The following is a 24,172-nucleotide window of genomic DNA, read 5'->3' on the forward strand; positions in this document are numbered from 1 at the left end:
CAACATCACTCAAACATGGCCGCGCAAGTATGTTATGTTTATATTTGTATTTCGCTGGAGCAATGTGGCTGTCAACTATGCGTTTGTAAACAATAAAAGTACTTGAGTTCAACGTTGCTAATTAGGTAACTTGAAATGGACTGATAATTCATTTTACACGTGAATAGTGAATAGTGACTGTCCAAACGCTCGCTCGCTTTATCGTAACGAACGAACGAGATTCTTTACAAAAAATTTATAGACAACTAGTAGTCTGAGTTTAGTGGAAGTCTTATAAACTTTAAGTTCTTGTTATTTTTTAGTAAATTAAACAATGGAGGAAGATTATAACTTGGCTGAAAGGTATCGGATAGTGAGAAAACACTTGGATCGATTAGGTTATCGGCAGGCATTATCATTGGATGCTTTGCCTCTGATTGAAAAGTTATTGGCAGATCTTATTCAGACAACTGACAGTCTCAAACACTTCAAGTCAGTTGCTCAAGATAACATAGAGGTAAGATTTTCTTCGTGAACCACTATTACGATATACTAATGCATCTACTATTATTTTGTACTTATAAATCCACTTACCAATGCTCACTTTGCTTCTACTGTTTTTATGCTACCTATAAAAAAAAGGAGCATTATGATTAAGAAAAAATCGCAACTCAATATTTGATTTATAATTTGTTTAATGTTTGGCACATGAGGTGATCGTAACAAGTGGTAAGTTTACGCTTGTGTATTTGGATAAATCACTTCCAGAAGAATTAATGGTCTCAAAAAAGCTTAACTTTATTGTACAATTACCTGTAATGTATGGTTCTATATTTTCTAATTGTCATTTCTTATACTGTATTTGTCGTAGGAATGTAGACATTTTTAACTGAATAACCAATAAATTGTTACGTCTTAAAAAGAATAACTTTGAAAATTCTATACATCAACTAATGCTTGTTTGCTTATAACTGAATTAAAATTTCTATACTACATTCTTACTGATGAATCAGCTGGATCGTCTGAATCAAATCTTTGAAAAGCAGAAGAATTATAAAAAAATCTCAGTCAGTGACTCGAATCAAGCAATGTCTGTACTAATAAGTAGAAATGAATCCAAGCAAAATTGAATATCACTATCTAAGGTTTCAAAATTATTTCAAAAGATTAAAAATCATTAAACTCTAGTCATTCTGGAGATGATTGTTTGTAAATTTTCTTTTAAGTGATCATTAAATATTTCTACCAATGAATAAAATAAGTATAAAAACTATTAAAATTGGATTAGAAATATTAGCGTTTAATGATTTTGATCATTCTAATCATAAACCCTATTTTGAAATTGTTGTTATTTTAACTTGTGTTATTCAAATTTGCTTAAACGAATTTCTATTACACAGTAAGGATGTTTTTTTATTCGTGTTCACTATCATTGGGGCAACATTTTGTAACTTTTGATTTGTAACGCCTCGCTGATTGGTTCTCAATTTGTTGCTTATCTATTGATTTTCATATTTTCGCTTATCAGGCATGTAGTCAGCTTCAACTGGCAACTGAGCCCTACAAATGTGACAACGCGAGGCTAGTACAGGAATGTAACGAGCTACACCTGAAATTGCTCGACACAAATGAAAGCCATCAGAAGCAAATCAAGGAGTTGAAAAAGCAAGTACGCAAGTTAGAAATCGACAATAGCGATCTTCAGTTAGTATCGTCTCGAAACAATAAAAAAATTAAAGATCTCGAGGCCGAATCAGCTGGAAAAAGTGCTAAAATTCTCGAATTACAAGGCAAATGTTGTAAGCCTGTAATAAGCAACACTAATCTTGGTAATAACATTTTTTCTTTACTATTCATGTTCACTGGTGTTTGATTTGTGTCCATTTTAAAGTCAGCACAAAATGATACAAGTAAGAAACACTTAATAATGTAGAAGAGGAATTCTCTCCAAACAAGTTGATCAAATTGTCAAAAAATTTGCTCATGTTTTGACTTGTCTAATGAGTGATTTAGGTGGGGTTCAAAACCATTGCCATAAACTGGAAAAATTTGGTGGGGAAAAAGAAAATTAATCCAAACTTCATTTTCATTTATGAGTATAATACACTGCATAATATTAGACAAGAAAGAAATTGTTCACACAGAGCTACTAAACGCTGCTAATAACTTACTGTTTCTGGATTACTCAAAAGCCATAAAAAATAATGAAGTCCTTTTAGAAAGCATAGATTAATGCAAAGTGTTCATAAAAATTATGCTTTACAGCTACCAAAAAACGAGCTTGCTATCCGCTGCGACGGCCGACGCTAGAGGCAGATCCTTTGCCAAGAACAGGAAGCAGTTCAACCACATTACCCAGTTCGAGACACGTTGAACCACACGTTTTTGATTTATTGGAAATGGCAGACCACAGAATGAACTGTTTAAATCGTGAGGTAACCAAACTCAAAGGTGATCTCTCGATACAAAATGAGCAGATACATACACTCAAATTACAGGTACAACGGTCTCATTGAAAATTTGCATGGGTTTTGGATTCTTCCTTGAAATACTTATATTGTAATTGTCATTTAAATATTATCTTATCACGCTGAGAATTTTTATGCATGTTTCTTGACTTTGAGATAGTTACATTTTATACAGAGATAAAGTAAGCAACGTCGCTGAAAACTTACTTGGCAAAATGTGAGTTTAAAGAGTCTTATACTTTGAAATCGTATGACTATTTTATTTAAATGGAATCATGAAGCATTTTTCATACAACTAAAACAACATTTACACATCCATGAATCAACCTAACAAAGCTGGTGAAAAAATTAAAAATTTATGGATTCTTGTGTTATTAGCTAGAGCTCCACAAAAAAGCATAAACTTAATAAAATCCTGTGATAGCGTCTATTGCAAACTCTGAAACCGAAAATTCCAACGATTTTTGTAGCTAGCCACAAAGGAAAAGGAAATAATGCGTTTGAAGAAAATGTTAGATGGTGGTCGTCCCTTGTCTGCATTAACTAAAGATTGCTTTTGTAAAAAATTCGACAAAACTCACTACGGAGATGGTGGCGATCTGAAGGTTTTAGAACGTGCAAAGCAAGACTTAGAAGAAAAGTTAAAGGGTAAAAATTTGTTCTTTGACAATTTTTCGAACTGAAAAGCCCAATGTAATCATATTTATTGTCTTTGTTTTTATTGACTGGTACAGATTCAATGGCTAAACAGCACGAAGCTATGTCTAGAGCCTTGAAATTAGCTGAAAGAAATGAGGAACTTGAAAAAGAGCTAAGAGACATTGATCACATTGCACTAGCTGTAGAGGCAGATTGTAACAGTGCTGTGCAAGAGAATAACAAGAGAGTATGCAGATTACAGGTGAGATATAGCGATACAATTTATGACTGTAAATTCGGATATAAAGTTTGCTATATTGTTTTATTCTGCAGGAAAAAATTGAAGACCTTATGACGCAAGTCCATGTGCTGGAAAGTGAGTTAACCGTCGAACGTAGAGAAGCGCAAGAATTAAGAGCAGATTTAGAGGGTTGCAAAATAGAAAAACGGAACATCCAACGTGTGTTGGAGTCTACTTTAGATGAAAAAAAACAGATGACCGATAGGATAAATCAATTGACAATTCTAGGTAAATTTTCGAGAATTTAATCAATCAATATTAAAGCGCAAGTAATCGGTATATAAAGGGATTTTGGTTAATAAGGAATTTTGCTTGTAAGTCAAATGTCTAACAAATTTCGCTGATGTGTCAGCAAGGTGTTGGTGGATGATTAGATGAGACAATAATTTGAAATTCAAACGAATTTATGATTGTAGCTGATACAGCAATTTGCCATGTCGTGTGGGAGCAGTGAAAGAAATTTAATACGCTTTTGTACATTGAAATCACATATTAATATTACAGAAAAAGATTTAAATGACACGATAGAGCGTCTTACCAAAAGTTGTGCAAGCCAAAGACAAGAAATTGCTAATTTGGAATCTTCTAACAACATCTTAAAAGATCAAATGTATTCACATGTTGGTGGTGGTGGCGGTGGGGATGATAGGGAAAAGAATAAAGAAAATGGGGAAAAGAATAAAGAAAAAGGGGAAAAGAACAAAGAAAAGGGGGAAAAGAATGATAAAAATAAAGGAAAGAAAGTACTAAAGAAAAGAACGGGTAATTTTGCGAATTACGAATAAATTGCTAATATTTACCCAAAGCGCACGGTAACTCGTACCTAAAAATCCTAATTAGTATTTTATTTCTGTAGCAGCCAAAACTAGATCTACGTCACCCACAGTGACCACACAAAATGTGAATGGTCACAAAGAGGATGAAGTTACTAAGGATGTTGTGGACCCTGTATCAAATGGAATGCAGGCTTTTGAAAATCAGAAAATAGAAAACGAGAAGGACTCTATAATCAATTCCGTAAGTTTTTTTGTTTTTTTTTTCTTATTCAACGAAAATCGAATCATCAAAGTGTAAAGAATATATTATTTCTGCTCATTTTCATGAAAAATTGTTCCAATTTTGCAGTTGAAGAAAACGATAGAACGACTGGAAATTGAAAGGGACTATTATCGAAATGAATACAACAAATTCAGACAAGAGTTTAACTCCCTATCAAATGGAGATAATGTAAGAAAGTATTTTCCATAATTCGGTGCGATTATTTATTTACTATATCTGTTGTATTGATACGAAGAAAGGAAGAATCCAAAAATCGAATGTCACACTAATCAAAATCCAAAAATACTTTTACATACATGTATCTGATTAAGCACAGAGTAAATCTGTATGTACAAATTCCCAGTATAAAATGAGACTTGTGAAATAATTATCTTTTCATAAACTTGCATTTGATATGATGGAAGCGGTTGTTAATCTTCAAATTTACAAATTACACAATAGGCTGACTTGTGGACTCAGGCTTGCGAACTAAGGCGTCAGCTAAACGAGAAGGAACAAGCTATGGCTGAACTTCAGCGAGAAAATAAAGCCTTGGATCGTGAGAAGTTCAATTTGGAAGCGAGGCTGCAGACCTCGAAAACCCAGCAACGGAGGCCGTGCGTTCCTTGCAGTCCGTACAGTCCTTGTAGGCCAGCCGGCTCTTGTAATTGTTCAACAGCATCTCCCCCCTCTCGTGGTGATGCGAGTTCAACCAAGGTCCTTTTACATTTATTCCCTCTTTTGTTTTTTTAAATTTATAACGAACTTCGGTCATTAAACTTTGAAATCATTGTTTTAGGCCGTGGTAGAGCGATTAGAACGTGAAAGGGATACAGCAAGAGCGGACGTTGATCGATTGGTGGAAGAACGCGATGCTTTGCGCGAACGACTTAAGGTAAAACTTGAAACCTAGGTTACTAATAACTATTTCTGATGTTCCTTGTTGGTTTACATAGTTCATTAAAAATTTTGTGACATTTACCTGGCATCACAGATTTTCCTAGGACATACTTTTTTCCTAACATTTCAATTTACTCCCCAGTTGACGTAAGATAAAAAGTAGAAAGTAATGCATGCTCCGTTAGTAAGAGTTGTGAGAATGCAATGTTATTCGTGAATGGATGTTTCAATATCATTCGAATAGATAGCAGTAGACGCTCATACATCTGAGCAGCGTAGATTGAGGGAAAATCTGTCGGAAGCAGAGACACGACTGAAGCAGTTAGAAACAGAAAGACAGGATCTAATGCTTTCTCAAGGCACTCGACGTGCAACAATAAATGGCTTGGAAGATCAGTTGGAAGATTTAAAACAAGAATTAAGGCGGACTAAAGAAGAACTGTCAACTCAACGTACTCAGTACTTCCAGCTCAGGTATTCTCTGATAGCAATAATAATAATAATAATAATAATAATAATAATAATAATAGTAATAATGCAGTGATGGATGGATTTAAAATCTTTTTTATTGATGCCTTTATTTTCGTAGAGCATTGCAGGAGCAAACTGACCAGGCTCTTGGCGATGTTCAGGGGCAACTTGGTCAATCAGAAACAGAATTGAGCAAAATGCTAGATCATAAAAGAAATGTAGAACAGCAGCAAATGCAACTCGATAATCAAGTCAAGGAGTTGAAACAGGAGTGCAACATGTTGCGGTCGAACTTGGCGCAGTTGGATCAAGAAAAAGATCAATTATTGGTAATTACCTTTATATTTATCGATTAGATATCGACGTCGTAAGGCTTCGGCTCATGAAATTTCTTCTTTGGTGTTATTTTTTATTTTTTATTATATAATTTGAAGATGAATCTGGATGAAAAAACAGAGAGGATAGCTGCACTGGAACGTGAAGTTAGGTTCAAAGAACAACAGGCCAATGGACTGGAGCAACAGGTCACAGATTTCCATCAAAAATATCAGTGAGTAAATTCAGTCTTTATTTACAGGGAAAAAAGACAAAAAAAAAAAATAAATATCAATTTTAAGGAATACGATATCTATGCAAAAAAAAAAATTATTTAATAGCATATTTAAAACTTATAACTACGTATTTACAAAGTTCAAAATGCTCGTTAGTTATCAAATAAATAAGAGTCCTTATCCGATTACGTTGACGTGAAATAACATGGTTATTTAGTGACATTACTAGACTCGACAATTCTGAAAGTATAGAGAATATTGTTGCAGTTCTTTCCTGTTTGTTTTTTCTTCTCGACAGAGATAATATAACAAACATCTCTCGTCGTTTTAATATACTTCTATTTCTGGTTAGCTAGATTGTCGCTTATTAGGCTACCTAGCAATGCCTATTATCACAATTCATTCAACCATATTAAAGCTCTGTGTCTAACATACTTATACGTGTAAAAATTAATTAAGCATTCAATGTTTCACTATCTTTTGTAGACTAGCTTAATTCTAGGAGTCATTAGCGTATAGTATCGTTTCAAAAGTCAATTGATTTGATTTGTTTATTGAGAAATCTTGCCAGACTGACCGCTGGTGGCTGACAACCACCTGGTGAAATTAAACTATTACTCTCAACTTCAGAAACTTCGATGCTGTCTGTAACCCGTTTATATCCAGGTCTGCATTCACATCTCGCTCTGGGTCTCTCCTCTCCTTCCGTTGTTTGCCAGAAATCGGCTTTGGCTGTTCGTTGAGCAACTAGCCATTCACCCTCAGCGCAAGGTCCTCGGGTGTACAATTTGTAACAAGTTTTATTAATCACAGCCATGCCAGGTGTGTTTCTGCAATTTTCTTCCACATCCTCCGAACATTTACCAGATTCTTTCAAAGCTTTTGTACATCCACAAACCCCGTTGTAACTTATTCCGTCTAGAGAGGGTCGCACGTTGTAATCGTACAAAACTATTTGACCGTTGGGACACGGTCCCTTGGAACCAATTTTGTAACAGGTTTTTTCCTGCGGGAAATAAAGCCTCCCTCTTTTGCATGGCACAGGGATACAAGTTGTTTCGTTTAATAACATTTCACCATTATCGCAAGGTCCTCTTGTGTGAATTCTATAACATAAACCATTTTTGTAGAGAACATGACCTGGTTTGCAGACACACTTTGCCCGAATTTCCTCCGGATGATCTTGTTGATCCGTTGTCGTTACGATGAAGTGATGGCCGTTTGAACACGGTCCTAGTCCACCTTAAATTAACACGTCAACAAGTTATGGTAATTTCGGTAAACGTAGAAACGTGAATCTACGAATTTGTGTAGAATATTAATTGGTGCTTTTGTCGATTACCTAATTGATAACACATATTTGACTCTTCGTGATAGTGCGGAAGCCCGTTATGGCAGCCGCACAGTCCTCCTGGCAGGAATAATTCCCCAATTTCCGTACACGGACCTTTCGTGTAGTGTTCGTGACAGCCTCCGCCTTCACCGGGCCAATGATACCTGCCCAGTTCACCTTCAGAGGTGCACGAACATTCGGGTAAATTATTTTTTCCCATGACGAGAAGCTCTCCTCTTGGACAGGGACCTCGGCTCAACTTTGGATAGCATTTACCATCTCTTGGCCAATATACCTCGCTTTGTTCGGGACAGGATTCTAACTCTTGACACACACCCCATCTTGGCTTTGAACTTGTGAAAATGATTTAATAATCAGGCATTAGGATATCATCTCATTCTAAAGCAGCTGAATAGTATATTAATCAAGTACTCTGAATTAGACTATTATTATTTATTCTCGTACCTTGGTTTACCGCTAACTTCTGGAACAGGTGAAAAATATTGCCCCACTGGGCAAGGTCCCCTTGTGAATATCGAATGACATAGCGTATCTCTAGGAGATTGCGCTGTACCTGGAGGGCATCTACATTCCGCAACCGTACCTCCTCCTTCAGCTGCTGGGCTCAGTTCCATTGTTTGCGGACAAGGTGCCCCGATCTGTTACAAGTGCGGGTATTTTAATAAATTCACAAAACTAGTTCAAGGTCGTGATCATGTTCTTCTTAAAATCAATATATTCAAGTTCGGCCTAGGCTTGTTATCTGTACGTACCTGAAATATTTTGTAACATTTTCCATCCGCTGGCCAGTAAAGCAGCTGCCATCCACGAGGCTGAGCGGCGCAAGGATTGGTGGAAGGGTTTGCCCATGGTGGTGGAACTATAGCTGCTCTTCCTCCAACAATCAGAGTTAGCCACAATAATTTTGCCAGTAGATTCCGCATAGTGCTGAAATTTAAAAGAAGTTTTTACCAAGTCATTCAAGTTACATTGATGCATTTACGCTTGAAAATGTTTCGATTTTTAACTCTAGTAGCGTTTTTGATGACTACTGCAGCTTCTATTCAAGTGCGTCACTCTCAATTTTGGCAAATAGTTTCAGTCAGAAATTTCTGAGAGTTCTATTAGTTGAGTTAAAATTGAGGATTCGCGACTTTCTCGTTTGTTCAAATGCCTTTTAGTTATCCGATTGTGAATCTTGCACGTTTAAACTGATATCCACAAAACATCAAATACGGCGATCACCCCCGATAGAGATTATTAGTTAACAACAATTAGTACTAAGATTTATCCGAATATTTGGCTGATTATTCACTCACGATTATATCTGACCATTCGCTGATCATCCTCGATTCATATCGACTTTTTTTATCAACCTTTTTGAAATTTATTTTTTCACTCGTACTTTTTTTTCCCCGTAGAATAAAGCTTTTGAAACCCGTTTGAATTTTGTTCCGCGTGTAAACGAGACCCGTCGTGGGCGAGACGCTAAGGCGTTTTGAACATGGTTGTAAAGCCGACGATTCAAGACTCTTGATTTCATTTTACTCGCGCACTTACACGACTTACACACATTGTATGTACGGCACGAGTAATGCACGCGAGAAACGCTTGTCGACAAACGCATGCGATTTGGCTTCGAGTCTAGCAAACTGGACGTGGAATTGAAGACGTTCGTGTGATACCGACAACATTGTTTTACAGGTGTCCGTGTCCGGTTTATATATACGGATACAGAAAAGCACTCGAAGTTTGAATAAAATGATACCGGATACTTTCACTGTTTCTCCATGGCAAGGGCATTGCGAAGAATACCACCACGTGGCTCCGAATTACGACGCGCGAATATCAACGATTTTATTATCACATTTTTACTTCTTTTACGTCTACTCCTTTCATTCTTTCAGTCAACTTCATTCCTTGTCCGGAAATTTTGTCATAAGAGGTATAGATTTTTTTTTTTACTCTTCTCTCGAAGGCTTTTTTTGAACTTGCCGTGCAAATATTCACCTGTTTTATTTGTTGGCCATTCTTCGTGCATACGATAATAAGTTTGACTTACGAGTTAAAGTCTGCTTTCTAGTGGTTTGAACTGCTTGAACTCGGATAGTCGTATCCGCGATTCTGTCGGTTTGTTTAATCGTGCGCAAAGAACGAAGTCACAACTTGTCTCGCTACTGTTATTTATATGTCTACCCCTTCTCATTTTTCATCTCGGTTATCAGTCTTTGAACCGATAATAGAACATCGATGTAAAATCCTTTCAAGAACTTTAATATCGAGTGTTAAACTGTTTTTACATTCCCATTTAGAATTCTTTGGACTATCTTATAAACGATAGATTTTCAGACTATAACAATCACTTTGGAAACATGTGGGAGATTCGACGAAACGACACGTGGCTATAAACGTCACGTTCTAATTCAAAGTTATCGTAAAATGCTAAATACTGTATTTCCAAATAACACCTACGATTCTGCCTACTTAGTAACAATATCACGAATAAAAGAAACGATCAGGTTTCAGGATTATGAAACTAACGAAAAATCCCATTTATCAAATATTACAGAATAAAGAAATAAATTTAATAACGAAGAAAATGTCGGCGCTTATTCATCCGGATTTAAACACCTCGGAATTTTTAAATTGGCACGGAGGAACTTCGCACTTTTAGGCCTTGCCGCGAACCACGAAGGTCGCGAGGATCACGGCCGTGTGGTAAAGGCTTGTACGCACACACGCTTGTATCCGAGAGACCGAAATAACCGAGAAACAAAAAACATAACGATAAAAACCCCCAAACTCGTCGTTGTTGCGTACATTAGCTCGCGATTTTAGGGTTCATCACTCTCGATGCGCGATAAATCACCCATGCAGATACGATCTCGAGCTTCGCGGATCCTTTCAATTTTTTTGGGGGGAAGTCGAGTTATCCGATATTTTTCGAAATTAAACCTTATCACTTTCCAACGCGGTGCAGCAACGTTAAACGACGCGCCCGAATTAAGCAATCTACATTTTGCTCTTGCACTCGGGACGGCCATGACCACCATCGTGTAAGCAGTGAAAGTGCAAGTGTGTCCGAAATTGTTATGTAGTTTCTGAAACTCGCTTCGGGCATTTCATTCGACTGGGTCTCTATTGCGGCAAACGTAGAATTCCCGGATTCTTGGGATTTTTCCCATGTAGAAAAAAGTTTCTCATTTTTATTCACAGTTTGCGAGTGAGCGGATCTTAACGAAGATCGGATTTTAAAAATCGCCCGAATCGTGTTTGCTTGTGGAAAAAAATATTTCACAATTTTTGGGGTGTGCAGTTCTTGTTGCTCACGAGTATAACACAAGTAGTTTCAGATAAGAAAGTAAACGAAGACAGGTAGACGATTTACATTGATACATTTAATAATCTTGCTTGCGGTATCTTTATATCTAATTCGGAATTTAGACGCACGTATAACACGCATCGAAACGCGTTACAGGTTTACTTTTCGAATTTTGAATAAACTTATACGTATTATACACGCATACCTGTATTAGCTGTAATAAGCTTTAGAAATTTACGAAGTAAATTTTATACATGTATAATGGGTGTACATTTATTAATTGCATACAGTTATTACTCGACGTGCCCGAGTTAATGACTATAGAAAAGGTACGTAATTCGCACTGCGAGTCTATAACTAGTGTGAAAAAAAAAAAAAACTTGGAATGGAATGAAACTAACACGAGCGAGCAATCGTCATAATGTTACGAAACAATGGGAAAAATTGAGACGACAAAAAAAGAAAAAAACGCGTCAACGAATAATGATTAAATAAGCAACTATGGGTATTATTCAGCGTGCGAGCAGAGTTTTCATAGTTCTCAAGTTCACGTAACTCGTCACGCAAGATATAATCTTTGCCTTAAATCACGCACTGTGTGCGAAACGACTACGTGGGCATAAGGCGGACGCAATGATCGTGGGGAATGTAGAAAAAGTGAGAGTACGGTTACTTGGTGAAGTTATCATAATTTTTCGAGTAAATATTACGTTGTATATACACCTTATGTTTTAACAGTTATTTCAAATACCTAATCTTTGCCCAGTTATACACAGTTTGAATTTAATACTTGTTATATCGAATTCGCTGCATGAAATGCAGCGTGGTGTTTCAAATTGCTTTCACATTTTAGCAAGCTCTCTTTCTCATTCTCACCTACGTGTTCAGTCTATCGATATATATGTATAAAAAATAAAATATAAAATTATTTTCTCCCGTTTAAAAATGCACACGTCGTTAAGGATGCAAGGCGACAAGAACTCGGTGGGAAATTATGGTATTTTACGTTTAGTTCTCGGTTCGTTTTTTAGACCACGAGTTTTCTGGCTTATTCGTCGCGTGTCTTTTGTATACAAAGATGCAGCTTTCGAAACAAGGAGATTTCCTCGACGTGCATACAAAACAGTTCTTGAAACGGTCACGGTTAAAACGTTGGGTGAAAAATTTCGCTTTGAATTCTAACGAGATCAAGTTCACGGTTACCACGGTTATACACAACGTTTTACATAGGTATATGTATAAACAAACACTTCGCGATGTGTTTGTACGGTTGTCGAGATCTCTTTGATGGGAAAATTAATCCGAAAGCTGAGACGCGTGGGGAGTTTTTCTTCGATTAGTTACGGAAGATTAGATTAGATTCTCTTATTGGATACAACTATCGCTATGATATGTAATAAAAAGAAGCATTTTACGGGGAAAATTACTCTGTTATTAACTGTGAAAGAACACGAAACGGAACGTATTTTTTAATGAAAAATTTCGTTACAACTAATACTCGTATTCCTGTAGGTGTACAATTATTTAATAATATTTATATATACATTCACAAATCAAACGTTTCTCGTCCGAGATTTCTCATTTCGTGACTTTTCTAGATCGAATACGTAGCTATTTCACGCCAGTTTTTACGTTTGAAATTTTTTTTTTTTTTTTTGAAGCTCAGCGGCAGCGAGAGTTGGAGAGAATTGAAATGAAAAATAAACGAAATAAAACAACTGTTGCCACCGACAGTTGACGGTAGATTTTTATTTTTTCACCGCGACAACGTCTCGTTGGCTACAATAAATGCGTCGCAGATTTGATCGGCAGTTGATTAAAAATTGTTGGTATGAACGGATGATACGCAATGTATTGTCGAGTATTCGGTTTGTAATTAGAAAGTGAAAAACAAAAACAAAAAAAAAAAAAAAATAAAAATCCTATTCTTTATCGGTCAATTCTAAAAATCTAGATGCTTAAATTCTTCCATAAATGATCTGTCACGACGACTTGCTGCCAACATCATGGAGACCTGTTACCCCATGTGTCCTTATTGCTGCCTGCCATGCGGCGATGACATGCGGCTTAGGTACGCTTCGTTGACAAAACAATTATTCTATCGCTCGTTTTTAGTTTTGATTTTTATTTGAAACTTCCTCGAGTCTCTGGAGTAATTCTTGTATTTTGGAATAATTTACGCATTACTTGTTACGCGTACATATTTGGATTTTAATCAACCTTCTCAGTAAAATTTGTGAATTGATGAATTTCTCAGTCGCTTTTACCCTTCATTTTCCATGGTAATGCTGAAGGAGGAATGAGTTGAAAATATAAAGAAAAAATTAATCATCGTCATATTGAAGTTAGTAATGTTATTGTAACGATTCATGTTTAAAAAAAAATCGTTACATCGCAGCTTTAGGAATGTCTGAAAATTTCGTAAACTATGATAGATAAAATATACTCATATTTTGCAAAACCAACTCCGTGAAAGTCAGTTTTAATATTGCGCATTAAACATTTTTCCCTCATATTTCCTGATTTTAACTTTACTAACTTCAGAGCCTCGGGATATTGATGACTACAGTGACAAAGAAAGCTTCTTTGTGTTTCTTGAGGCGTATCGTTTCAATATAAACACATAATTCTTTATTGTATAAATGGATTTATACTATTCTTGGAATGTATATATTCAATTATCGTTACAGAGTGTTCACAGCGTGTATATAACGTTTAAATTAATCACCGGCAATCGTATTTATAATAAATTGATTTGAGATACGGCCAACTTCACGGCAGGTTATGAACCGCGACTGGCAAAAAGATGATTGAAACTGATTGCCCTCTTGCGTGGATTGATCGTTAATTCGTAATCTCGGCATCGTCTCTCAACATTTCTGTCTGTACTGTGAAACGTAAAATTTCTCGAGGTTCGACGATCTGCAGAAAACACGGAATTACACGGGCAGTTAATTTATTATATCCTACTGCCGCTACTACTCGAATAGATTCGAGCGATTATGTTACCCAAGAAATTGCAAATCGTTGAATCTTTCTTTCGTCAAAATTGTTTTACCAAATATTTATTTTAACATGTATATTAATCGCGGCGATAAAATTCTCTGGCCGCGTCTGTAACCAAGTGAAGATTAAAACTCATCCGAAGTAAATTGATTCGAACTCTGACTTGTCATATTAAATTTCGATTTTGGTTACCTTTGTTTAAGTGCTGTTGGTGCGCCTTTATGGCTGTTTATCCATTGCAACAAATGAAATAAAAATAAAAAACGATCGTTTGTTGCTTGCAAAATTTCTGATATCTCATAATAAGTTTACTAAACCGTCGTACAGTTCGAATGAAAACTTATTTAAAGAAAGTTGAATTATATTTTGAGTGTGCCTCGCTTCTTGATATTTGCAAGCGTTGCAATTAACAAGCGTAAATTTTTTTTTCTATTATATGTCTTACGACAATCCCGTATACGCAAGATATTTTATAAAATGCTAATTCAAAATATTATCAAACCTTAATAAAGGCTGCTAAAAACAGCTGCCGTAAAATTGACCACGTGAAACCGAAAGTGAAACCGAATTAACGACACCGCGAAGCAATTCTCGAATCCCAAATCTCTCGATGTATGTATTTAAACGTAAGGTTTCCAGTTCTCGATCAAAAGTCTCGATTAGTCGATGTTGCCGAGCAATTCGCGTATGTATAATAACGCGCAATAAAGTTGCTCATCTTAATTCTCTAACTCATTATTATTCTTATTATTGGAATCTGAATTTGCATATGACTATTTTTTCCTTTTCCTCTTCTTTCTACGTTTCATGACGCTCTCCAGAGATCGGTGAACTTTTCCTTGAACGGTATGGATTCAAGAGGGAAAAAAAACAACAACCTCGCTCTAGGAAGCTGCATCTTTTTAACGTATACGTATACGCACTAATGATCATTGTAGACACTAAAAGGCTATAACATGCCTCGAACCAAGTTGAAATATTGCACACGATAAATTCTGTCCATAGATCGTTAATTTCTCACCTATTCGTTGATTCCGGTATAATACGCGTTATATCGTATATTCCAAATCTTTACCACACCGACCACTGTATTTAAATCACATTACGAAGTTCAATTTTCACCTCTATACTACGGTAACTTGTGCTCACATTTATAATAAACCACTGCAGCGATTAAAAATTTCGTATTTTATATAACACGTTTATACATATATATTTATTAGATATATATATATATTTATATATATAAATATTATATTATATTTTATACACCGTATGGGTCAATGTTTGTAGTTACAGTGCTTTTGAAAGTGAGAAATTGAGAAATTTGACGGTTAATTTTTTAAATTAATTTGTTTCGAAGCTACGGTGCTACGGCTAGACGAAAACGTTGTCCTGCGTAGCGGCTTTTATCGTAAGAAAGAGACGCACGTGTGTCTCCGACGAGTAGTCGCCGGGTGACGGCAGGAGTTTAGCTCAAAGACTGGCTTCGGATCTGACTTCGTTCCTAAGCCTGTCTTCTGTAGAGCTTGTTGTACGACTCTGTATTCCTTACCGTGTAGTATAAGGCCGTTCGTTACCTAACTCCGCGAGAACGAAGCTCCGAAACTGAATCGCGATGGGGGTAAAACCGTCACGCGTCCTCGTATATAGAAACTTCACTTTCGTTCGCGGACGCGACGGTTTTTAGCTGCAGCATCATCATGTTTATTCGAGGTTTCGATCAACTGCCTGCAACAGAGTTTGTTCCGCAGTTGAAGAAACTTGTAGGAATTTCGAGCTGTTGGAAATCCCCTTCAATTAACTGTTCGAAATGGTTCTTTTTTTTTTTTTTTTTCTTTTATACAACGAAACTGAATATGGTAGAGAAATACAAAAGTGTCGTGCGGTTTGAGACTTTGTCTGCAGGCAAATATGATGGGTAAAAGTCTGTTGTTTTGCTGGATACGAAAATTGAATAGTTGGTTGATCAAATGAATATATACCTGTAATAAATAAAAGCTTGACACGTCCTAGGTTTTTACCAATCATCTACCAATCAAATTGAATTTATATCAGGTTTTACTACTATATGAAAGATTTATATTTGAACCGAGAAAGCGGTAAGTCAGATTCAGTATAGCGTAATAAAAAAAAGATTCAATATTCATGGTTCCATCAGAGGTTTGATGATCGCCGAGGCCTTGTTGAATTGCGTAATTTCATTAGTGCCCCTGAGGGTGTTCGATCTCGTAACGGGACCGATGAAAATAGTCAATCTCGTCCACCAAGAACGGACTTACTTGCCAGCTCATGTATTCATTCATTCGTTCATTCATTCGCTTTGTGACGCCAGGGTGCGGATTGGGGCTTTACCTGTATGGTTATCCCGCAATGACGCAACTTCTTCTTGCACCACATACATACCTGTAATATAATTTATGACGTTTTTTTTTTAATTCGTTTACAATGAGATCAGCTCAACGAGCCGACGTTTGAGGGATTTTCCCGCGTCCGGGTCCTCGGTTTCATTGTATACCATGTTTATGGACATTATTAGAGAGCTTTTCAACTTGAGGTCAGACAAAACTCTCCAGCAGGAACCGTATAAGTTCGGTTGCGCGTATATTGCACATACCTACGTCTTGACGTCTAGGTTCATTGTCGAGTGCATCGCCCCTGCACCTTATGGCTGCAGTGCCAGGCTGATTGATGCGAGATACTGCGGAGAGAAGATGTTGTGCATTTTCTCTATTCAGTACCAGCAGCAGTTCTATCCTGAAGTCGGTGATGTTGCATCACGAACTCCGACTACACTCATTTCCATATCTTTGCTCACGTGTGTACCAAGCTTCAAAGACATACACCTTCGGAGACTAGGAAACAGCTTTTCTACTCGATCGTACTAAGAGGTTCATCTCGCTATCTTGGCTCGATCGTTGATCCTTGTACGTTGCTGAAGTACCGAGGAAAAGTTTTATCCGACTGTGTGGAATTATACTGTACACCTACCTATACGGTGGGATAATATCTCTGCTGTAGAATCGTTGCTCATTTATTGCACATCCAAGGTGTATGATTTCAAGAGACAAGATGCTGCTGAAGAAACTGGGAGTAAATATCATCTATAGAAGTCGGGCAATTTGCTCTAGTATTTTTTCTTTTTTTCTTTCTTCTTCACTTTTACGTTTGTTTTTTCGGTGTGTTTGTCGACGATCGGGAAGATTATTTGTAAAAATTCTATGCGCGCCTGTATCGAGATACGTGACTTGAAGATTCGTCTTCGTAAACAACCCTGACTTACGTATTTCGGGTTGTGGAATGAAAATTTATGGAATTTCATTTAATTATGCTCATCGCGAACCTGCGTATTTGGTATTCTTCGAATAAGCTTTAAGCGACGAATATGAAGAACAAACTTCTTGAAACCCGTGTGGAATGCAGGGAGAATTGAGTATGACCCTGAATAACCCGCGACCATGAAAATAGTTTGTGTGTGTAGAATATGTGGAAAGGACGAATACGTGATCCGCATTACAAAATTTTGTGGTCGAAAAAATCCGTGCGAGAACTTTTATTTCCCCTCGACTTGTAACGCGTCTGTATTACTCTTAAATGGGCTGCGTGTGAACTTCTCGATCACATTCTGTGATACGTGACTGTAATGCATTTCGCATTGACAAACTTTGCAAAACGCATTTCTATAAATATAATATACCATGGACTGTACACCCCTAATGACTTTTCGGCATAAATACATAATAAAATCTCATTTTCGAAAGTACGTATAATGCACGGTGTGTTGTGATGGTCGACGTGTCGTGGACTTTTATCAAATCCACTTGCACAGTATCTACTTAATTTCTCCAATAATATTTATGGAAATTAAGCGTTGATTAAATCCCGTTGATTAATCACATCTAATCAGTTATCGGGTTAATTAGGATACGTTTGCTTGGCGAATTATAGTGAATTTGTCGACCCTATAATATATCCGTGGCAATCAATAAAACCGTACATCGTAACTATAATTTGAATATTTAATATCCGAACGAACTTCCGGCTTGTATTACCTTGGTTTCAGATTGTACACATCGAGCCTTACGCCTGTATGCATATTCTGTATTATTTTACGCTTACGTGTAATCGAACCGATTGATTAATAGCTAAGCTGCCGACTGCATGTGCCTGATATTTGCTTATGGTAACTGATTTTCGTCTTCGTCCGCATAGGATTTTCACTTTCGTTGTACCTTGGATGTGCGGTATATGTATAACGTTAAGGTACCAAAGAGGCTGCACGATCAGCTCGAACCACACGGCAAGTGAAAGTAGTCGTCTTTGTGCGGGACAGCTGGTTTTATTTCTTTCTTCATCACTGCCCGTTTACTATACATACACACTCGCACAATCGATTTACCGATTACGCAATATCTCCTCGCATAATCGACCAACTCGACTTTATAACAGTCGGCAACCGGTGTTTTCGCGGTTGAAAAATAAAAACAAAAAAAAAAAAAATAAATCGCGGGCTCCATTTATTCAGTATTTATCTATCGACAAATTGCGTCATTTGCAAAGAGTCGATTGTCTGAAGGATATTTAACAAATTAGAAGCATCAGAGTACACGATTTTGTACAGAAATAAAGTTATTATTACAGAAAGGTGGTTTATTTGGGAATAAGATTAGTCAGTTAGTTATTATTATTATTTTTATTTTTTTTTAGAAAACTACCTTCATATATTTTAAGATTAAAATTCCTCAGTGTTACTGCAAAAGTGTTACAATTAATTCTTCGAAACGGTTGTACGAAACCTTCTTCTAGGTACGGACGTACAACCGGCCTTGTCCTCCTTATCGTTTTCAGAGAGAAAGAGAGAAAGAGGTGTTTGCATCATGCGAAACATTACGCACTCACACCACGTATCACGAATCGTAATAAGTCTGGTCAATCATTTGAAACGTCGTTTACCCGCGATTGTTAAGTAATATTCTTTTTATTGTCGAGGGTGAATCTTAATTGGCTTGGATGCGTCGATTAATCGCGTGTATTGGTACATGGGTGTGTGTGTATATATATATGTGTGTAGACTTATAATACTTACTGCATCGTGCCGCATGCAGGACATAGTAATTCTTGACCAATTTCATAAACTATTTCTTAACTGCGTTAACTTGCAACGAATATTTACCGGGGTTTATCCCCCGTGGAAACGTGCGGAATATTAATTCGTTTGATTCACGGATCGAATTTGACTCATTCTAGATGGCTGGTTCACGAAGATTTTATGATAACTAGCTATCGTAATTTCTTATACGAATTATGAAACGCATTGGTTTTCATGCAGCGATGTGATGAAATTTTGCGATTCGTAGAATTGATTTTCCCTTTTGCCCTCAGATAAATTATTCATGACGTTTAAATATTTACGAAAGATCTTAAAAATTCTTGGAAGAATGGTGAACAGGAAAAACGCTCGTTTACTTTTTCTTTTCCTACTCCAAATCGCATCGCGATGTTGTCATTCTTATCTGAATCATGCAATCAATATAGAATTCATCACGTAATTTATCCGAGACTGAGACTTTCTCTCGCCTGTATATAATAAGATACTCAAATTGTTACACCTCCGAACATTCTACAATAGTCTTGGTGCGTATACGTACACATTTATTATTGTTATCGCACATCACAATGTTACTAAATGCGAATTTATGTATGAAGAGATTATTTTAATAGGAAAGTAAAAAAAGTTGAGATCAAAACGCGTAACGGCTTCCGTCATTTCGGAACGATCTTTTACGGTGTTTATTTGAAAAAAAAAAAAAAAATTAATTTACAGAATATGCGTGGACCAAACTGCCGAGCAGGAGCGACAGTTGCGTACAATGGAGGTGGAGATAAACAATCTTCAGCGTCAATTGGCGTCAACGTCAATGGACCGAGAAAATGCAATTCGGGAAAATTCACGGATTCAAGATGACCTGGCAGCCGTAACTTGCGAATGTCGCAATCTCCAGCGAGAATTAGAAGCATCTAGGGCGGAATCTCATGATTTAAAACGTCAACTGCAAACTTACGTCACTGAGGTTCGTCGAGCAGAAGAACTGTTAAATAGGAAGGTAGGATCTATATTTTTACTGTAAATTTTTTTATTCATTATTGTAAATTTAAGCTCTAATTCGATTAAATGGCTTGCAGGAAAATGAAAGATCTGAAATGCTGAACCATTTTAGAAGTTTGAGCTTGGAAGCTACAGTCTTGGAAACTAATAATCAAAGTTTAGAATCTGAGGCTGCAGAAGCCAGAGGTGCTCTTCAGACTGCGCAGGATCGTTTGCTTGATCTGGAAAGGCAGATCGCTGATCGAGATTGTCTGATAAGGGGCTATGAAACTCAGGTATCTTTTTTTCAACTGACTGAATATGTCTGGTATCCTATTTGTCAAGGTAATTTTTAGAGGTTCCCGTGATGGTACATAATTACCGTTTAAAACAGCGGAAGAGAGTAGGTAAATATGATGCTAATTTGAGAAGCAAGAAGATTTTACATGATAACTAAAATAATCAAGCGTCTAGCGGAATAACACAAGTTATTTTGCACTTTTTTTAATAAATGCTCTTGGAATATCTTACTTGTAACATAAAATAAATATATTATTCTATCTAGGAATTAAACTTGTCCGTAGTTTGAACAATTTTGTCAATAGAATTTAGATAATCTAGTTAATATACTTTCACTGGACGGGAAATATATTTTTAGACTTGAAATGAATCGATAAGCCAACAAGGAATCAATGTATTCTCGTATTCATCAAATTTTATAGAATTGTGGTGAATTTTTTGTATTCCAGATTGCAGAGCTAACGCAAAATGTTGCCAGTATGGAAACGCAGCTGCATCAAGAAAGTGAACAGAGACGGCGGGCCGAAAGTGATCTTAATGCAGTTAGGGACCTTTGCGTTAAATTAGATCAACAAAAAGAATCTCTTGAGGTACAGCTCGTTGACAAAGAAGCAATGAGAGCGCAGGTAGGATTTTTTTTGCACACACTCGATGACAAGAATCAGTTGATATCGTAGGGTATAGTTTGAAAATTAACCAATAGTATTTTTAAGTATAATTTCATAAGCATCGGCATGTATCAATTTATTTTTTAGTGCGAATCCCAACTTGCGAGATTGAAAGCCGAGCAAAACATCGTGCAAGATCAGATGAGTAGAGATAACGCAGCTGTTGATAGACTGGAAGCAATGTTGAATCAAGCAAGACAAGAATCCTTGAACAATCAGACAACGAATCAGGAACTTCAAAGCGAAATGGCCAGGCTTAAGCAGAAGATCAGTGATCTCCAAAATAAATTGTAAATCATTTGATAATATAACCAAAATATTTTACACGTGTTCAATTTGATAAAATTTACTTTTTAAACATTACTCGATGGTGATCTTCCGCTCGTTTCATGACAAGTTTTTAATTAAATCTGCCGTATAATAGAAGACTCAAAATTCGTAGCTACAATTTGCTAAAAATTGTGTACTTGTAAATTTCAGTATATTTTGTATCTGAATTACAGGCACACAGAAACATCTGAGCTAAGGAGATATCAAAACCAAGCTGCCGAATACAGTAAGCAGATAAGTGAGTTACGTCGTCAGATGACTAATGAAAGATTTGATAGAGCAAGAAAAGAAGAAGAAAGTAGGAGGTAACGTAGATAAAAATTATTCCTTGTTTTTAATAAATTTTAATACTTGCTACAACAAGATTTTCACGCATACTGTTGGCCTGTTGAAAAAAATTTTTGATTTAATACTACTGCCGTTTTATATTATCATAAGAATGCTAATACGAATGAAAAATCTACCCTGTGATGTAGAACGAGTTCTCCGAGTAGTTCTGAGAAACAAACTTGTCCTCCGTGTACTGCTTTCAAAGGTCCTACTCCTGCCCCACGCCCAGACCCTAAGACTGTTAATCAGTGGAAGATTCCGGCACCCAGGTAGATGTTTTACCGTTGAACGGTAGATCTTTTTCGTCCCCTTTTTCACGCGCAATATTTTACTGTACTCAATAACAATTTTGCGCAGGGAAGATTCAAACAATCGACTGCAAATTTTTACTGCATTCGGCAAATCCGTATCTCTGTATCTGCGTTCAGACTATTGATCAAATTTCATAAATCAAGTCATAATATATTGAATCTGCCAGGAATGCTGACTGGCTCAAAAAACCTTATAATGCACTCCCAAACTGTTCCTGCATTAAGAATCGATCATCCGATGGTACTGGAATGATAAATCTTGAAAGGACCAACAATTCTCGGCATGCGTCGCCACCAGCTTATGCTGTTCCCAGTCCACATGTTCCACCCTCAATGCGCCCTAGAACTGTGAATTTGAACTCATAAGAAAACTTTTGTTCAATATTTATAAATTTACGCATTTCACTTCTGGCGGCTGTTCTTTTTATTGTGAATGTAATTGATTCATAGTGGTCGTGAACTAAAAGTTCTTTTGATAACAATGTTTATTGTAATTCAGATTTGTCAGTGTAGTCATATCTTATCATATCTGTTTTTTTTTTTTTTGATTTTTTTCGCTTGTTCTTTGTTGAGTAATGTAGCTTTGAACTTGTAAAAATAGTTTGCCATTGTTAAATACATTTTGTATTATTTGAACTCATATCTCATCACTCAATTAATTAAAAAAAATCTGTAACTGATGTTGGGGTCAAGATGGACGACTCACTTTTCATTCATCTGAAACTGGTCGATAGCAAAGATAAATGAGGTATCACTGTCCCGTCATCTACACTCGACTTAACATTTTTATGTAATATACGGCATTTTGAATATATGTTGAACTTTACTCAATGGTAGTTTGATCAAATTAAACTTGAGCTTTCAAACTCAATAGATACTGGACGAAAGTGTGGACCTTTTATTTCGTGTAGAAGAAAGAAAAGTTTAAAGTTGATAGCAAAGCGTGTCAATTTAATATAATAACAATTTCCGACATTCTTACGTTAGCTCCGAATTCATGCTAAATATTATTGTTGCTTATTGTTTACAGGTCACTAAATTCAACGCCAGAGAGTTTGAATGTAGATCTCAATGTAGTTATATAAAGCTTGATCTAATATGCCTTGATTGGTAGCCATAGAATATCAGAAGAATTGACGGAAAGCTGTCACGGTAGACCAAGTCTGAAGAAAGATGCTCAGCGAACAAATAGGTTTAACACAAATCCCTCGCACAACTCTGCATCGTCTAATTCGTTGTGTAATCATCTCGTGAGTAACAGCAGAGTGATCAACGATTATAAAACGCAAGAAACCGAGGATGTACCCTGTATTAATATAATTTTGAAACCAATATTGGATACCAAGACTGAGCAGAAAGATAAAGGCATGCAAATAGTAGAAATCACAGCCATTTTGGATAATATTGTCAAGCATTCAATCAGCGATAGCAAACCTTCGTATCTTGATACAAAAAGCGATCAATATCAGGCTGCTTCGAAAGAAACTGAACAAGCGAAAACAAAATGTGTCAAAATACAAACTGGAAGTGAAAAAAATATTCAAGACGTTAACATACAGACCAGAGAATCACCAACTGATGAAAATCTTATTGGAATTCCCGCAACAAATCAAGTGGCCACGGAAGCAATTAGGAAGAGGGTTACTGCTATCCAAACTATTATGGATGTACAAGAAAGCAATCAAAACAGAAGCGTCCAATTTGAAGATACTAGTGCAGGTATAGCCAACGCCAATAACTGTAGTGGAAATCTGATTAAAGCGAGTGACTGCCTAGAAGGTCATTTGTTATCCAATCCAGATTCAACTGGGATTAACCATGCCGATGATTTAAGTATAATTGGGATTGCCGATACACAACAGAGAGGAACAATGGAGCAAGAAACGTCGACAAATCCGTTGGAGTTTTTTAACTCAACGACCAATTTATTGGTAAACAGTGAGGAAAAGCTAAATAGAACTTCGGAATTAAAATCATGCGTTAAGAATAATAAACGAGCAATCGACGGAAATCTGTCTGAAAGAATAAAACAGAAAATCGAGAATTTAGAAACTGAGAGTTGCATGTTAACACAGTCTTTGAAACAAGTTACGAATACAAGTCAAGGGACGCAGCATGAATCAACAAAAATTTCAACCAA

The 24,172-nt window shown here is 36.5% G+C and overlaps 2 protein-coding genes across 9 annotated transcripts; one reads left to right on the forward strand and one right to left on the reverse strand.

The window, feature by feature from the left end:
• LOC124184678 (centrosomal protein of 135 kDa) lies at positions 1-23,198 on the forward strand. Of its 5 annotated transcripts, none has more exons than XM_046574668.1 (20): positions 1-125; positions 303-496; positions 1,508-1,808; positions 2,245-2,477; positions 2,918-3,095; positions 3,182-3,348; positions 3,420-3,615; positions 4,244-4,404; positions 4,513-4,614; positions 4,888-5,142; positions 5,225-5,320; positions 5,570-5,799; positions 5,915-6,125; positions 6,231-6,346; positions 19,833-20,112; positions 20,192-20,389; positions 20,843-21,019; positions 21,149-21,351; positions 21,565-21,696; positions 23,063-23,198. In XM_046574668.1, the coding sequence occupies exons 2-20, from the start codon at positions 314-316 to the stop codon at positions 23,115-23,117; spliced, it is 3,474 nt and encodes a 1,157-aa protein (XP_046430624.1). In that variant the 5' UTR covers positions 1-125; positions 303-313; the 3' UTR covers positions 23,118-23,198. The 5 variants fall into 5 exon arrangements, with proteins under 5 accessions (XP_046430624.1, XP_046430623.1, XP_046430622.1 ...); XM_046574667.1 differs by lacking the exon at positions 23,063-23,198 and adding an exon at positions 21,868-22,055 and having other exon boundaries at positions 2,245-2,414; XM_046574666.1 differs by lacking the exon at positions 23,063-23,198 and adding an exon at positions 21,868-22,054.
• LOC124184683 lies at positions 6,396-15,223 on the reverse strand. 4 transcript variants are annotated; one of them, XM_046574680.1, is made up of 5 exons: positions 14,783-14,866; positions 8,454-8,628; positions 8,146-8,339; positions 7,690-8,033; positions 6,396-7,589 (listed from the first exon to the last, which is right to left on the reverse strand). In XM_046574680.1, the coding sequence occupies exons 1-5, from the start codon at positions 14,815-14,817 to the stop codon at positions 6,874-6,876; spliced, it is 1,464 nt and encodes a 487-aa protein (XP_046430636.1). In that variant the 5' UTR covers positions 14,818-14,866; the 3' UTR covers positions 6,396-6,873. The 4 variants fall into 4 exon arrangements, with proteins under 4 accessions (XP_046430636.1, XP_046430637.1, XP_046430638.1 ...); XM_046574681.1 differs by lacking the exon at positions 14,783-14,866 and adding an exon at positions 15,030-15,223 and having other exon boundaries at positions 6,397-7,589; XM_046574682.1 differs by lacking the exon at positions 14,783-14,866 and adding an exon at positions 9,743-10,224 and having other exon boundaries at positions 6,397-7,589.
• Positions 23,199-24,172: the final 974 nt, after the last annotated feature.

This window comes from Neodiprion fabricii, chromosome 6 (genome assembly GCF_021155785.1).
Source record: "Neodiprion fabricii isolate iyNeoFabr1 chromosome 6, iyNeoFabr1.1, whole genome shotgun sequence".
In the NCBI taxonomy this organism is placed as follows: domain Eukaryota; kingdom Metazoa; phylum Arthropoda; class Insecta; order Hymenoptera; family Diprionidae; genus Neodiprion; species Neodiprion fabricii.